The sequence below is a fragment of the Pocillopora verrucosa genome, chromosome 7, assembly GCF_036669915.1.
Source record: "Pocillopora verrucosa isolate sample1 chromosome 7, ASM3666991v2, whole genome shotgun sequence".
NCBI lineage: Eukaryota > Metazoa > Cnidaria > Anthozoa > Scleractinia > Pocilloporidae > Pocillopora > Pocillopora verrucosa.
Window position 1 is genome coordinate 13,330,175 of NC_089318.1, and position 17,203 is coordinate 13,347,377.

Here is a 17,203-nt window from a genome sequence, read left to right on the forward strand (position 1 = left end):
GACATAAATATGAATCACTTAGACATTTCACATTGCTTCTCTCTCGATGTTGAGTTCTATTAGCGCCATCAAACTATTACAATATCAGCAACGACACGGGGGCGTACGGATGCTGAATTGTTAGTTATGGCGACGAAGATTGGGCATTATTTTTCCTGCCCATAACATTGGTCATGTTCGTTCACAGGTATTTGCAGTCGAATTCTATCAACTCGTTACCGGAGAGGATATTTATCAATCTACGAAATCTAAATCTTCTGTAAGTTAGAGCAAACATATCAACCAAAATTACTGTGGAATAAGATGAAAATTTGAAAAGTGACCCGCATGGAGTTGTTAAGAAAGGCATCCATACGTTTAATAATGCAGACAATAACACTATAGATCTAACTTGTCTGTTCATTTCAGGTCTAAAGGCAATTCCTAGCTTTATTTCTTGTAAATTCTACGTTCAAGAGGGATATTTGAAAGAAATAGCTCTTTATTGTTGCTCTCTCTCTCTGATGAACAAAATTTATGAGCTGAAACGGTGTATCACCTGCAACATGATCTTTGAAACTTACGAGGGCTATTCTTGTCAAAACTAAGAACTACCAAGGTATCGGGCAAAAACTTAGAGTTGTAGCAAAGTAGTAAGTGGTAATCATTGAAAAAAGTGAAATAATGGAGAAAGAAGAAACTTCATAGACCACTTTTTATAAGGCTGTTAAGGCTGTAAATCGTGATTGGATTTACTCTGGTATCTGACTGGTTAAAAATTCTAATATGAGCGACAGCAAAACAAAACCGATGGAATGGTGGATTGCCTCCGGCGCTTAATTGAAAGTCACTTTAAGGATTTTGTAGGAAGACGAAATAATAGTAGTCGTTGAATTTATCATACGAACATTCTTGATTCACAGGAGAAAAAGCAATGGATAGGACGATAATCAAATTGAGCCGACCTTGTGCAAATACTGGATTGTCAAATTTAAAAATAACTGATCGTTAACTCTGGATTGTCTCTCAAACAAACCCCTTGTGATTCAAGAAAGCGAAGTTAGGTTGAAAAATTCTTGCTTTAACGCAACATGTTTTTCACAGGGATTTGTCCTCGAACTCTTTGACTTCCTTACCTGAAATGTTGTTTGCCAACCTATTGAACCTGCAAGGATTGTAAGTTACAATCAATAATGACTGGAGTTGGGAGTGGATTACTTTTATAGGCTCCTGTGTTTGTTCATTTTCGTAGTCATGGCTGAACTTAGGTCCACCTAGTATCCCATGGCAAGTTAAAGTTATATCCTCGAATATTATCTTGGAATATTTTTTATGTATTCGTTTTCTTTTCTCTTGACGAAACTTTTTATGGAATTGTGAATAGTGTATAGCTTGGCCTATCTAATTTTGAATGGAAATATCTCTATTAGTACTGACAGAGCATATAACTTTATTTGTCTACAAAGTCCTCGTGCTTGTTTCTTTGACAGGTCTTTATCCTTTAACTTCATTACCTCCTTACCCGAAAGAGTGTTTGTCAACCTTACAAGCCTTCATTTCCTGTAAGAGAATTCAAAGGGAACAAATACCACATTGAACTTTTATTGCGGTTTAACGTTGTCATACTGCAATTTGCATTTGGAAATATCCTAGCCCCTTATGAGAAGGCGAAATGATAGTAGTCGTTTTATCCATCTTAGGAACATGTTTGCTTCATGGAAGAAAAGATAATGGATTGAACGATAATCAAACTGAGTCGACCTTTTGCAAATACGGAATTATCAAATTAAAAAATAACCGATCGTTAACTCCGGATTGTCTCCCAAACAAACTTTTTGTGATTCAATAAAGCGAACTAAGGATGAGAAAAATCAATAGATATGCTTCAATGCAGCATGTCTTTCTCAGGGATTTGTCCTCAGACTCTTTGACTTCCTTACCTAAAATGTTGTTTGCCGACCTATTGAAGTTGCAAGGATTGTAAGTTACAATAATAACTGCATTTAAGCTTGGAATGATTTTAAAAGCTGCTGTTTGTGCTCATTTTCGCATTCATGCGTTGTATCCCTTGGCAGGTTAACGCATTCGGCCATTTCGTTCCACCTGAACAAAGAAACGGGTTCCAATTATTTTCTCATTATGCTTTTTCAGCCTTATTTCACAATTCACTTTTCTACAGGAGATATATCCTCGAATATTATCTTTGAATATTTTTTATGTCTTCTTTTCTCTGTTCTCTTGATGAAAACTTTATGGAATTGTGAATACTGTTTAGCGCGGCCTATTTTAATAAGTTCATTCATTTCCTGTAAGAGAATTCAAAGGGAACAAAATATAACATTGAACGTTTATCGCGGTTAACGTTGTCATACTGCATTTGCATTTGGAAATATCCTGGCTCTCTCAACAATCACATTCTAAACAAAAGTCAGTTACTTGGCGCGTTCACGTTGTTTCCTGTGCTTGAAATGGGAAAAAGGGCGAAGAGGAAGTAAATATGAATCACTTAGACATTTCTGAAAAGTTGCAACTTCCATAAAAATTTCTTAAAATCACATTGCTTCTCTCTCGATGTTGAGTTCTATTAACGCCATCGACCTATTACAATATCAGCAATGACACGGGGGCGTAAGGATGGTGAGTTGTCAGTTATTGCGACGAAGACTGGGCATCATTTTTCCTACCCATAACATTGGTCATATTCTTTCACAGGAATTTGCAGTCGAATTCTTTCAACTCGTTACCGGAGAGGATATTTATCAATCTACGAAATCTAAATCTTCTGTAAGTTAGAGCAAACATATCAACTGAAATTACTGTGGGGTGAGATGAACATTTGAAAAGTGACCCGCATGGAGTTAAGAAAGACATCCATACGTTTAATAATGCAGATAATAACACTATAGACCAATCTAACTTGTCTGTCCATTTCAGGTCTAAAGGCAATTCCTAGCTTTATTTCTTGTAAATTCTACGTTCAAGAGGGATATTTGAAAGAAACAGCTCTTTATTGGCGCTCTCTCTCTGATGAACAAAATTTATGAGCTGAAACGGTGTATCACCTGCAACATGATCTTTGAAACTTACGAGGGCTATACTTGTCAAAACTAAGAACTACCAAGGTATCGAGCAAAAACTTAGAGAGTTGTAGCAAAGTAGTAAGTGGTAATCATTGAAAAAAGTGAAATAATGGAGAAAGCAAAAGAAGAAACTTCATAGACCACTTTTTATAAGGCTGTTAAGGCTGTAAATCGTGATTGGATTTACTCTGGTATCTGACTGGTTAAAAATTCTAATATGAGTGACAGCAAAACAAAACCGATGGAATGGTGGATTGCCTCCGGCGCTTAATTGAAAGTCACTTTAAGGATTTTGTAGGAAGACGAAATAATAGTAGTCGTTGAATCTATCATACGAACATTCTTGATTCACAGAAGAAAAAGCAATGGATGAGACGATAATCAAATTGAGTCGACCTTGTGCAAATATCAATTCAAATTTAAAAATAACTGATCGTTAACTCCGGATTGTCTCTCAAACAAACCCCTTGTGATTCAAGAAAGCGAAGTTAGGTTGAAAAATTCTTGCTTTAACGCAACATGTTTTTCACAGGGATTTGTCCTCGAACTCTTTGACTTCCTTACCTGAAATGTTGTTTGCCAACCTATTGAACCTGCAAGGATTGTAAGTTACAATCAATAATGACTGGAGTTGGGAGTGGATTGCTTTTATAGGCTCCTGTGTTTGTTCATTTTCGCAGTCATGGCTGAACTTAGGTCCACGTAGAATGACATGGCAAGTTAAAGTTATATCTTCGAATATGTCTTCTTATTCTTTCCTCTTAATGAAAATTTAATGAAATTGTGAATACTGTATAGTTCGGCCTATTTAATTATGAATGGAAATATCTCTAGTAATACACGGACAGCATATAACTTTATTTGTTCAAAAAGTCCTCGTACCTGTTTCTTTAAGAGGTTTTTGTCGTTTAACTTCATTACCTCCTTACCCGAAAGAGTATTCATGGACCTTACAAGCCTTCATTTCCTGTAAGAGAATTCAAGGGAAACAAATATAATATTGAACGTTTATTCCGGTTTAATGTTGTCATACTGCATTTGCATTTGGAAATATCCTGGCCCTTCTAGACCATCACATGCTAAACCAAAGGCAATTACTTGACACGTTCACGTGGTTTCCTGCGCTTGAAGTGGAAAAAGGTGAAGAAGACGTAAATATGAATCACTTAGACATTTCTTAAAAGTTGCAACCTCCATTGAGTTTCTTAGAATCACATTACTTCTCTCTCGATGTTGAGCTCTATTAGCGCCATCGACCCGGTACAATATCAGTCATGACGGAGGCGTTAAGATGGTGAAGTGTCAGTTATTGCGACGAAGATCGGGCATCATTTTCCTTACCCATAAGATTGTTCATGTTCTTTCACAGGCATTTGCAGTCGAATTCTATCAACTCGTTACCAGAAAGAACATTTGTTAATCTAAGAAATCTAAATCTTCTGTAAGTTAGAGCAAACATACCAACTAACATTACTTCGGGATTAGATGAAAGTTTTGAAAAGTGACCCCATGGAGTTGTTAGGAAAGACATCTATACGTTTAATAATGCAGATAATAACACTATAGACCAATTTAGCTTGTCTGTCCATTTCAGATCTAAAGGCGATTCCCAGCTTTATCTTCTGTAAATTCTGCTTACATATGCGCTAAATAAAAAGGATATTTGAAAGAAACATTTCTCTGATGGTGCTCTCTCTGATAAACAGAACTTATCAGCTGAAACGATCTACTACTTGCAAAATGATTTTTCAATTCATAAAGGCTAATCTTGTCAAAATTAAGATAAGAATAGGGTATCGGGCAAAGGCTTAGAATTGTAGCAAATTAACAAGTGGTAATCACTTCAAAAACAAGAAATAATGGAGGAAGCAAAAGGAGAAACTTCATAAAACAATTTGGTAAGGCTGTTAATACTGTTAATGCTGTAACTCGTGATTGGATTTACTCTGGTATCTGACTGGTTCAAAATTCCAATACGAGCGACAGCAAAACAAAACCGATGTAATGGTGGATTTTCTCCAGCGCTTAATTGAACGTCACTCTAAGGATTTTATAGGAAGACGAAATAATAGTAGTCGTTGTATCCATCATACGAACATTCTTGATTCGTGGAAGAAAAAAACAATGGATGGGACGATAATCAAATTGAGTCGACCTTGTGCAAATACGGAATTATTAAATTTTTAAAACAACTGATAAAATAGACATGCTTTAATGTAGCATGTTTTTTCATAGGGATTTGTCCTCGAACTCTTTGACTACATTACCTGAAATGTTGTTTGCCAACCTCTTGAAGCTACAAGAATTGTAAGTTACAATAATAACTAAATTAAACCATGGAATGCTTTTAAAGGCTGCTTTTTGTGTTCATTTTCGTAGTCATACTTTGTATCCCTGGGCAAGTTAATGCATTCGGCCATTTCGTTCCACCTGAATGTAGAAAGAGGTACCAAGAACCTCTCACTATCCTTTCTCAGTTTTATTCATCAATTCACTTTTCTACGGGAGATATAACGCTTATAACTTTATTAGTCTAAAAAGTCCTGGTGTCTGTTTCTTTGACAGGTTTTTGTCGTTTAACTTCATTACCTTCTTACCCGAAAGAGTGTTCATCAACCTTACAGGCCTTCATTTCCTGTGAGAGAATTCAAAGGGAACAAATACAACATTGAACGTTTATTCCAGTTTAACGTTGTCAAACTACATTTGCATCTGGATATCCTAGCCCCTCTCAACCATCACAAGCTAAACTAAAGGCAACTACTTGACACGTTCACGTTGTTTCCTGCCCTTGAAGTGGGAAAAAGGCGAAGACGACGTAAATGTGAATCCCCTAGACCTTTCTGAAAAGTTACAAGCCCAATGAAGCCATCAAACTATTACAATATCAGCAATGACGGGGGCGTAAAGATGGTGAATTCTCGGTCATTGTGACGAAGATTGGGCATTGTTTTTCTTTATTGCCATAAGATTGGTCATGTTTTTTTTACAGGCATTTGCGGTCGAATTCGATCAACTCGTTGCCGGAGAGGATATTTGTCAATCTAAGAAATCTAACACTTCTGTAAGTTAGAGCAAACATACCAACTAAGATTACTCGGGGATTAGATGAAAATTTAAAACAAATGACAGTTTTCCAAAAGCCTTGCAACATCAAGTTCACTTATTTTCAGCAACGAGGGGATGCCCTCCTGAAAGACCTAATATTTACAAGGATTTTACCAATACCTATCAAACTCGTGACTGTTTCATACTAGTTTTTTTATAGCGCGCGAGACAGTTTCTAGTCCTCATGGAAAATCTTCACATCTTCGTGTTACAATTTCTCAAAGCTACTTGTGTCCCTGATTGTGATATTCTCTCTTACTAGCGTAGTCTCCATAAACGAGTGGGTTAAACGACCAATAGATGCGACAGAACCTGTTTTTTTAAAATTATTTCTTTACTTATTTCTGTGCCCTTTTGTTTTGTTACCCTTAGGTATTTTTCTTCGAACTCAATTACTTCTCTACCTGAAACAGTTTTTGCCAACTTAACAAACTTGGAACATCTGTGAGACTCAACATGAGCACAAAGCATTAAGTCTTACCCTTGACATTACTAAATAATCACTGTTTTGTAATTTGATGGCTGCATTTGATAGACATCGAATCCTCAAAGCTTCCATGGTGCGAGACTCAAAATCATTCTAAAACTAAGAAATTTAACTGTAGTATTTCTATCTCATGTGAAATATTGAAAATATTTCTTATCTTCTACCTTTTTCAAAATTCAGATCTTTTTCCTCAAACGCCATCACCTTTTTGCCAGAAAGAGTGTTTGCTAACTTGGGAAACTTGAACACAATGTATGTAACAACAATGACATAGGCATGCCTCACAATAGAGCTCCATGAACTTAACTACGTGAGGAGTTTTGCTACTGTCTTTAACAGAACGCTCTGCAGTAAAGCGGCCAAAAATTGGGAGCTTTCGCCAACAAGTCAGACTCTCCCGAGTCCGATCGAGGGCTTCAAAAGAATGCAATATTGTATTTTGATAGGTCCCAAAAAGTTCTTTCATACAGGGACTAATTGTGTCAGTATTGTCAATTGATGAGGAAAAATTAACTTGACTTTGTCACATGACCCATACAGCTATGCGAGAGCAATTCCATAGAGAACCAAAGTGAAAGTTAGTTTGGTTGAAACATATAATTTTCGAAATTTTCAACACTAAGTGGTCATAACAAAATGGTTATTGACTGAGTTAGTTCGGGCCGGAAAAAACGTAATCTATTTTCCTGTAAGACTTTCGCCAATAACTCGATGGGTTCGAGTGACTTAACTGCTGTCGAGGTTTCCTTGTTCAGAGGACGTAAAAGTTTGGAATTTCACGTTTAAGATCTGTATGGGACGGCTAAAAAATCTAGAAAGTATTAAAACGCTCGGGTTTTGCTGCTGTTATGCGAAGTACATCTTTTGTTGGCGACCTTCTCGTTGCCGTCACCGTCGTGGTTTTCTTAAATTCCCTAATATTTCGATTTTGGTCATGAAACTCGAACCTTGCTGCGCACGTTCATTATGAAATGACCGAGAGCCAAATATATGCCAGTTCGCCCCTCCCACACAGTCAATAATCATATAATAGGGAATTCTGCGGAAAATTACGCCTGCGCGTGATTGAAATATTTAATGAAAACGAATAAGATAAACGTCAGAAAACTGTAAATTGCATGATATTGTGTGGTATATATCTAGTAGTTGTTGAATGTCACAATTTTTACAATGGTGGCTTTAAGATGTTTCCAATAAATTCAAAGAAAATCTCTATATTTAAGGGTTAAAATTTAAATTGATAGTGAACTTAAGACACTTCTTCCGGTTTGCAGAAAGATATAATAGGAAAGGAGTTTGATTTTTTTCAGGTCTTTTTCATCGAACGCCATATATTCTCTGCCCGAGAAAGTGTTTAACAACCTAATACTTATTAACTTGTAAGTAAACCCTTTTTTGTTTTCAATAATCATCAGACAAACACAGCTCGATGATGTTTCACATAGATTACTTTAACAGTGAAGGGATTGATGCCATTTCGATCTTCGACATCTTATGACAACTGATGTCGCCCTCCTTCGATTTGCCCTTCTGTTTATCCGTACGTCCGTAAGTCCATCTGTCTGTCTGTTTGTTTACCTCTTCATCCACGTTTCTATATCTATGTCCCTGTTTCCCTCTGTCTCGGTTTTCACTTACCTTTTAGGTCAATCGCAGTTTTATTCTAATCACCATACAATGCGTTTATTTCGTAAGGGATTTCTCCAGGAACTCTATTACCAATTTACCTGAGGGGTTGTTTGCGAAGGCGGATAAAATTCACACTATGTGAGTAATTGCTGACACTAAACAAATTGAAAAGGAAAAAAAACTATGGTATGTATCAATTTGATTTGAAATTGGAGTGAATAGCATATACCTGTATTTACATCAATTTGCGTTTAACTCAACCTGTGATACACGTGTAAAACAAACAAGTAATTTTTTGGTTTGCTCTCCTCTTTCCATTCGTCTCCTTTTCTTCTGACCCACTACTTTGTTTACTTTTATTACAATCAGCAATCTTTCTTACAACCTCATTACCACGCTGCCAGAGAGAGTGTTTGCTAACTTGTCAAAATCACTGCGATTTCTGTACGTATCAAAATGCTTTAAACTCATTGAAGGCAGTAAGAGTTTTAATTATCAGCCCATAAAAGAATAGTAAAAAACATTTCATTCCTGGAAGGGGCTGACTTTTCGTTATGTAATCGTTGAAATAATTTTGTCCATATTTGTTCTAGGGATATTTCCTCAAATAATATTACCTCTTTACCTGAGAATTTGTTTACCAACCTAACAAAACTGGAATATCTGTAAGTATTAATAAGAATACCAAGTAAACCTGATGAAAAACTGTGTCTGAAAATAATTGTGAATCAAAGATATGAAGATATGTCAGAAACATATGTCTTTTGTTTCCAGTTATTTAACTTCTAACCGCATAGGCGTTTTACCTGAGGGAGTGTTTACCACCTCAACAAGTCTTCTGTATCTGTACGTGATCAAAGTGGTTGAGTTTTCATTCTATGTTGATTAAAGAAACGTGCTTTTCGAGTAGACGTACAACTTTCACTCTTTCACACACGAAAGAAGAAAGAAAAAGTAGAAAAGAACAGTAGAAGGTCTCTAAACATGAGCATTGTAAGTAAATTTTTTTGTTCAGATTGCTAAGCCACAACCTTTTGGAATACATTCCACATCAAGCCTTCTTCAAATTGGAGCAGCTTCAGTTACTGTAAGTTCTCTATCACTGGGGCACCGCCCAGTACTTATCAACGCCATAATAGACGATTGGGAAAAGCTATACTTTAAGCCTAAATAATTTGATTCAATATTCTGATGTAGCACAACTTCTCAATATTCAGATTGAAAAAATGACATTTTTTAAACGAAGTTTATCTAAAAAGTTATACATCAAGTATGTTTCAGCGTTTTTTAAGAGTAGGTCCAGCTTTCTGCATATGAATCGATTGTCTAAAGCAGAGAGAAACACACACACACACACACACATATATATATATATATATATATATATATATATACATATACTATTCGGCGAACTTTCCTGAGGTGTTTCGTTTTTCAAGGGCACTTTCATATAACCCTATTAAGGCAGTTGGGAAGGAAGCATTTCGTCTTGGTTCTAGCGACCTAAACATGTAAGTACTATGATCTGAAGTTCCACGCTCCATTTCCGTCTTGACAGCCATTTGTATTTGCAATGTAACGTAAATGAGGCTAGTATTGTTTCCATTACCCTTTTTAAAACATCATGTTTAAAGCCCTTGGTAGGGAACGGTGTACTTTAAAAACAGTTTAGTTTTGGCTTGGCAAGACTTAACATGGCGTGGCATCGTAATGCAGCGAAGGAAAGGTAACAATTTGTTTATGATTAAAATGAGAAAAACGCAAACAGCTGAGTGCAGTGTCTTGTGTCTTGTGTCTTGTAATTGAATAGGATCCTTCATAGAAATGGTTGTTTTATACTTACTTTCGGAATCAAACGATTTTAAATTTTGCTTCCTTATTTTAAAGAATCATCTCTCGATTTTCTTTAAATTCTATCTTTAAAATGTCACTTAATTCAAGAACCACTCATTATTCCATGAACCATGTCACCTCAAAGAGTATCTTTTAATTTCTAAGATTTTCGTATATTTGCTATTTTTTTATCAAAATATGTCTTTTTTCTCTGCAGATATCTTATACAGACAGATTGGAAAGTATTGACTTTCGAATCCTTTGACAGGATCAGGATTGTTGATAATTTTGAACTGTGATGTTTCTTTATTACCATTTAAAACATAATTTCATCTGAGCATTTTGCCGATTAAGAAATTTTCAACTGTGTCGAACGTTGTTTTATGATTGGCTTAGAAAACTCTCGCTATCCTCTAAACCTTAGAAATACTAAAAGAGATTCACTGGAACTTAACGAAAAGAGCATCATTTTCAAAAATGTATTAATTTTGAGTTCTCTCGGGCTCAGTTGTGATTCCCGGACCTTTTCTCAGACAAGCTCTATGGAATTTTCAAGAGGGTATCAGTGGTACCAATCTTTAGTTAAAAATTGATAAATTTTCAAGCAATGGACGTAAAAAAGTTAAATTTTTTTTCTCTTTAAACACAACAGAAATTTACCGCTGGCCGTTAGTTTTTTCAGCATTAGCCGTAAACGTCGTCTCCTATCGAGACTGAGGTTTAGGTGTTACTGTATAAGTCGGATAGCGATCAAAATCTGTAACTTCTTCCAACCTTATAACATGGCTTGTTTTCATAATTAGACTATATCTGACTTTAAAACTTAAACTCAGAATCATATCTAGAGTCACGAGTTCAATAATGGTTTTGAATGGTATGCTATTGGGAACTTTCTAATAAACCTTAGATCTGGAAGACAAAATGAAAATATATAACACGAGATGTATAGCTAATCCAGGTGTTACACTGCGTACATTTTTCTAGTGTCGCATGGAATCGCACTCCAAGGACAGTGACATACTATTCACAACAAGCCTCTTACACAATACATATGTCAGTATACGCCTTTTGTTACATAACAGTCGAAGTGCATCTGCATACACTGCGACAATTTGCGGTGCTGAAGATGCAAATGACATTTAGGAACACCGTAGTCTTGTAGTCTTGATTCGCCAACAAGCAACTAAAGATTTGTTCGGGACCAGTGATTGGCTGGATTTAAACTTTTAAGATCTGCCCTTTAATCGCTTCATATGGTCTGCGTAGCCTCGTTTTACAAAGAGACACAGTTGGCGTTGTCGAATACCTCCAGTTTGTGATTTTAGAATCTATTAAATATCTCGCAAGTTTGCCCTGAAATGTAAACATGGCTTAGCATTGGAGAAGTGAATTCGAAACATAATCTGCCAATTGCCTCTAGGATTACAGAAATGGCACTTAATAAAGATAATTTCTCGTTTGGCTTTTTTTTTTTTTTCGCGAGTGTAATACACGCTTCAGAAGATTTTTTGAATTTGGATTAACCAGGACTATCGATTCACTTTCAGAAATCCACAGGCGGCTAAACCGATTCAAATGCCAGCCGGATCAATCTACTACCATTTTAAACGCGCTCTGCTGTCCATGGGGTTTACGGAAATATCTGAGGGAATTTTTATGCCCTGTCCGACAGGGACATTTTCAAAATTTTCAGGGGAAGAAATCCAAAAGTGCGTGGAGTGTCCTCCTGGTAATCATTTTTTAAACATAACTTAGACACAATGGCGCTATGATTTGTCAAAAACATATCGGCTTTTATCCCGGAAACCCAAAGAAAACTACAACATTTTCCTGTCTTGAGAAATAGCGCCACACAATAAGAATTCCCAGATTTTGATTTATTGAAGGCCTTTGGTTTGGAGAAAACGAAGTGGGAAATCTGAACGCTGAATACGTCGATAAATGCGTTATTTTCCTTAAAATTTATTAAATTTTCTACTTAAATGTGCAACTGATTTTAACTAACTGATTGCTACGTTTCAAGCTTTACTTGTGGGCTGCGCAGTAAAAGTTAAAGAACTTCAGAAATTCACGGCTACATTTCCCCAAATGCTCACTAAGAAGAAAAAGTTGCCATTGTTTTCATTCAAAAAGATATGTAGATATCATCAGATCACGAATATGTACAGCTAAAGCAGTATTGTCATCCAAGCAATCGATTAAGTTGGGTAAGGAAATGAGTTATCCAACAAAATGTGTTAGCTGATTGCTGTTATATACGATCTTCATTATCTTTCTTTTCTTGGTTTTTACGAACTCTTTCTTGATTTCAACTCTTTTCCAGGTGGATTTTACTCAGATACTCTTGGCTACGTGGCAGAAGGCTGTAAAAAATGTCCCAAAGGTTCCTATGTCGCTTACGACAAAAGGCCAGGAAAATCAGTTTTAGATTGCAAGACATGCCCCCTCGGTAAAGAAAATTATGTCAATTATGTTGGTATAGTTCTAGACTGAATCATGATCATCTTCATGATTGTTTCTAAGTTAATATAGATTACGGTTGCTTCCTATTCTGTGTTGAGATTCGGACATGTGAACCAAAAAAAACAAAAACAAAAAACGAAGTGTCAACCGTCGAAAAACAGAAATGTATTTGAAAAAGGAGATGAGAGTATTCCCATTACTCTGGCGATTCCATTGCTAGCCTAATGACAAGCTCCCATTGGTGCTGCAGCATGAGCCACAAGACCTGCGAAATTCTATCCGGCGATTGGAGCGATTTTGTGAGACTTAGGTGGGGAGTTGAAATTTGAATAAGAGCCTCTCGTTTGCGTGCCATAGCCTTTCCGAAACTCTCGCACGCTCGCATCGCTTTCCCGTTCAAAACACGTGGAATTTGCTGCTCGTGTCTCAGGAGCAATGAAAGCTTGCGAGCTGGCTACCTCCTTGCTGATGAACGCAATAGTCTTGGGACACCTCAAGCACTTTAAGCACCGGAAAGAGGCGATCGTAGGAAATATTTGTATATCTTATGCCCCAAGTGCGTTCCTTCAATAATATTTAAAACAAACACACTATATAGCTATAGAAAGAGTCTGCTTCAAAATCTTTAACGCTTTCAGGAACGGAAAGTGACTTTTTCGCTGGATATCGTGCTTGTCAATGTTTGATAGAACACTATCGAACCCATCTATTTCACGGGTGTTACAAATGTAACCAGAAAAGTGGACTGATATGTCAGGATGATTATGCTTCATTGAAACGTGGTCATTGGTGGCAATGGCGCAACGAATCGTACAAATATCGTTACAAAGATTTCATAAAGAATCTCCTGGCGTCATTACCAGCTCTCGATGAATTCTCCGTGCAGTATCCTCATCCTATTCCGACGCCGTACAAGTGTCCAGTGGAAGACTCCTGCAAAGGTGGTTTGGACTCAGAATGCGCACTTGGATACGAGGGCCCTCTCTGTGCAGTTTGCAGCTCAGGATACTACAAGCAGTTAAAACCCTGCATTAAATGTCCTTCAAAGCCGTGGATTTTGGGACAGATGTCGGTGATTGCTACGATAGTATTTTTAATCATTGCTTTTGCCGTGTGGAAGAGAAGGCAGAAGAGTGGGAGGACAAGAGGACAGTTTTTAATAGACTCAATCCTGTCCAAACTAAAAATCGTCATCGGCTTTTATCAGGTTACGCATGGCCTGCTCGAAGCATTTTCCTATATTAAATGGCCAGATTCGCTTCAGGATGTAGCAAAGTATTCGGGGATACTGCAAATGAATTTTCTTCAGGTTTCTCCCATTCACTGTCTTTCCTCAGGATTGTCGATGGACGCCTTCGGAGATCTGTCATTAATTCTTTCAATTAATGCCACTGTCATCGCCCTATCTTTTCTGGTTTATGGTTTTCGCAAGGTATGTATCATCAGAAACAGAAGCTTGGAAAATGAAGAAAGGCTGAATAAGATATCAGAGACCAAAGAACTTGTGTGCAGAAATTTGTTTTTCTTTCTATATGTTACTTACCTGAGTACTTGCACAAAGACAGCTAATGTTCTACCATTCGCGTGCAGGAAACTCTGCAAAGATGAAAATGAAGATTCGTGCAACGAATACCTAAAAGCCGACTACAGCATCAAGTGCCATGGACCAATGTATAGCCAATTCGAAATTGTTGCCTACATTTCAACTACTTACATCTTTGCATTACCAACCGCCTCATTCATCGCTCTCTGGAGACATCGAAAAGTATTACCGACATCAACATCTGGTGAACCGGCCTATGATTCAGAGGCAGTTGCAGGATTGCGCTTCCTTTTCGAAAACTATAAATCTCGTTCGTGGTATTGGGAACTGGTTGAAACGTCTCGCAAAATAATCCTCACATCAGTCCTCATTCTAGTGGGACAACAGAGCAGATCGTACATTGGCTTGGCATGGGTCGTTGCTGGAATGTATGGAGTCCTTTTCTCCTGGATTAAACCCATACAGGACTCGTTCGAGAACAGGTTGATGACGACGTCCCTCGCCGTCACCGTTGTGAATTTGGGTGTGGGAGCAGTGAGCAGGATTCCGGTTGAGAATGTTTCAAAGGATTTCGACATAAACACTGATACCCTGGCAATGAAGATCTTGATACTTGGAGCGAATTCTCTGGTCCTTGGTCTACTTGTTGGTAAGAAGTTCCACTTTCGGCTTTTTTAGATTGCCTAGCTGAGAGATGACTAACAATGGAAACGTCTCACTATTCATTTTTCTGTCATTTTTTTTGCTGGCTTAATCAATGATTAAAGTCTCTACGTAGCAAAGTGCTAGCCATGCAGCAGTTTGATAAGCCAAAATATAGACAAAGTAAAAACTAAATGCAAAATTAAAAAAAAAAAATGGGAACAAGGAAATAAAACAAAACACGCCGAAAAGCTGACAAATTATCAACAGACAATAAGGTACTTCCGATCTCAAATTTCATTAACTTATAAAATTAAAAAAGTTGGACCAAGAGATCCGAAATGATAAATTGAGTTAGCTTCTTTCCCTTTCTTTTTGAGTGGTAAAGCATGAAAAGTGATCATGATGTTGATATTTTTTCTAAACCTACAGCATTTTACCCTTACTGGAGTGCAAATTACTTGGGGTTAGAAATAATGATAATATCAAATTTACAAATGATAAATGATAAAACAGTTAAAAAATAGAATCTGAAAAGATATGAGTGGAGTATTTACATTCAGGTTATGCTATTTTTTCCTCTATAGTCCAGTATTTGGTATATTTGCATCAGTACTTCAATGAATGGCGAAAAAACCCGCAATGGTCTTTCTCGTGCTGCCTGGCTCTGCTTCTTCCTCTAAATGACATGCAGGGAGACGTTCAAGGTGTGGTTGGTACGAATATCCTTGACACCCAGCTAGAAACAGGAATGATAGACAAACCGTCCATTGCTGATTGCGTTCAAGATAGCGGAGCCTTAAGTTTCGCTCTAGCCCCTGCAGAAGGCGAAGGCTATCATGTTGCTCATTTGGAATCACAGGAGCAAATCCATATTGGTACGAGTAAGCGTAGCCTGGTAAAATCTAATCGTGGGACACAAACGGACTTGTTTACGCCATCAGCGTATGTTGTAACTGCACAACAATCATTTCAAGACACGTTTATGTAGTAGACATCTTGGTGAGTGGAAAGAATTGCTTATGAAAGTTAATGCATTTAATAACACAGGCAAGTTACATTACAAACAGCAAAATGAAGCAGCATGACCTTTTTCTACAACGATATTCCTTCTCAAGATGAATATTTCCAAAAACATAAGATTGGATGAATCCGTTATATTGTGATAAATCTCAAACCCAACCTAAACCTTTCCCGTTTGTGGTATCCAGAGATGTGAGGCAAAAGGGAGAAAAATGTTGATACTTTTTCACAATTTCGGTATTTATGTATTTTTATTGTTTTCATTTAGTAATGCGGATAGTCTTTTATTAGTCGATTGTTCATTTTAAAGTTTTTTTTCTTGTCTGGGGTTTTAAAGAAAAATTCCAAACGATCAGTTATTATCCAAATTTATTGCCAGAGAGCGACCTACGTACACAATAATACACACGCAAAAATAATGGCAATACTGAATATAATTAATATATTGATTCATTCACTTAGGGTTACAGTGAGGTCGTTTAGACACCTTTGCATCATCCCAACATAAACATTTTTATTTTCTTATTTCTTTTTTCAGATTTCAAAACCCTACGCGGGAAAATTATGTGACCTGCAGTTCAACCAAGACATAATTTACTCCTTTGTCTCATGCTTATTTAATTTTCATCTCACTCACTATTTGCGCTCTGCAACAGCTTTTTGTAGACTTACTATATCAATCCCCAGTTACACCGAAATTATAAAAAATTTAAGAACAAAGGAAAAAATGAGACACTCAAACAAACAAAAACATAAACAAAATGGAGTGGAGGTAGAAAATAAGTGCGGAACGTACAGAAGCATATTTAGTATTTAAGGTTTTGAGTTCGCATTCAATTATGTGTTATTTAACAAAGAGTCAGCATCGATTGTTTCAGTCAAGCTGATATTAATTGTACAGGGCGACTTTTAACTTCTATACTGTTAGTTATTGCCAGGAGGCGTTGCGTAGCAGAATGTGCAAATAATTACGATACAAATAAAATCAGTATTATAGCTGTAACTTGGGGACTCGTTTAGAAAGAATTCCTTTCCAGGGTAGGTTTTAAAAGAGAGAAATTTGAATATTGATCATGATAATAAAGGGAACTTAGCAGTGGTCATACTATGAATAAGGTGGCTCTTCTTGCCCACTGTTGCCAGATCAAGTTCCAATTTGAATTTTTGTGAGGGAGAAAAAAGACAATGATATTCTTAGTACGGGTAGTAATGTTAAACATGGCTCTTTACGTTTACGTGCATGACTTAATCAATATCAAATTCCATTTCATGCCCTATCTTCAATTTTATCTTGCTCATTTCAGGTTCGATTGGGATGAAAGTTACCTCTATTATGAAACTATGAAATTCACTTTATCATTTTAATCTTGTTGGGCCCAGCTTAAAATCATATTCATAGTCAAATCAGCAGAATTT

The 17,203-nt window shown here is 36.8% G+C and overlaps 2 protein-coding genes across 3 annotated transcripts in view; both read left to right on the top strand.

Moving 5' to 3' along the window:
- LOC131778601 (insulin-like growth factor-binding protein complex acid labile subunit) overlaps positions 1-9,005 on the top strand; it is a 23,672-nt gene extending 14,667 nt beyond the window's left edge. For both annotated transcript variants that reach the window (XM_066169946.1, XM_066169945.1), the window contains exons 19-33: positions 188-259; positions 1,084-1,155; positions 1,470-1,541; positions 2,692-2,763; positions 3,592-3,663; positions 4,429-4,500; positions 5,295-5,366; positions 5,625-5,696; positions 6,052-6,123; positions 6,540-6,611; positions 6,835-6,906; positions 7,965-8,033; positions 8,350-8,421; positions 8,653-8,727; positions 8,877-9,005. In XM_066169946.1, coding sequence (XP_066026043.1) covers positions 188-259; positions 1,084-1,155; positions 1,470-1,541; positions 2,692-2,763; positions 3,592-3,663; positions 4,429-4,500; positions 5,295-5,366; positions 5,625-5,696; positions 6,052-6,123; positions 6,540-6,611; positions 6,835-6,906; positions 7,965-8,033; positions 8,350-8,421; positions 8,653-8,727; positions 8,877-8,952 — 1,084 coding nt within the window. In that variant the 3' untranslated portion in view covers positions 8,953-9,005. The remainder of the gene's footprint in view (positions 1-187; positions 260-1,083; positions 1,156-1,469; positions 1,542-2,691; positions 2,764-3,591; positions 3,664-4,428; positions 4,501-5,294; positions 5,367-5,624; positions 5,697-6,051; positions 6,124-6,539; positions 6,612-6,834; positions 6,907-7,964; positions 8,034-8,349; positions 8,422-8,652; positions 8,728-8,876) is intronic.
- A 58-nt stretch (positions 9,006-9,063) lies between these two features.
- On the top strand, positions 9,064-16,837 carry LOC131778600 (uncharacterized). The gene is made up of 10 exons (XM_059095022.2): positions 9,064-9,129; positions 9,299-9,370; positions 9,723-9,794; positions 10,334-10,411; positions 11,101-11,169; positions 11,664-11,845; positions 12,440-12,565; positions 13,218-14,771; positions 15,352-15,766; positions 16,326-16,837. The coding sequence occupies exons 6-9, from the start codon at positions 11,692-11,694 to the stop codon at positions 15,753-15,755; spliced, it is 2,238 nt and encodes a 745-aa protein (XP_058951005.2). The 5' UTR covers positions 9,064-9,129; positions 9,299-9,370; positions 9,723-9,794; positions 10,334-10,411; positions 11,101-11,169; positions 11,664-11,691; the 3' UTR covers positions 15,756-15,766; positions 16,326-16,837.
- The last annotated feature ends 366 nt before the right edge of the window (positions 16,838-17,203 follow it).

Bases quoted from the DNA above. Each gene is read 5' to 3' on its own strand.
- LOC131778600 (XM_059095022.2), top strand. From the start codon at position 11,692: ATGCCAGCCGGATCAATCTACTACCATTTTAAACGCGCTCTGCTGTCC. The intron at 11,846-12,439 runs GTAATCATTTTT...ACTCTTTTCCAG, and splicing joins GTGCGTGGAGTGTCCTCCTG to GTGGATTTTACTCAGATACT. The intron at 12,566-13,217 runs GTAAAGAAAATT...TAACGCTTTCAG, and splicing joins TTGCAAGACATGCCCCCTCG to GAACGGAAAGTGACTTTTTC.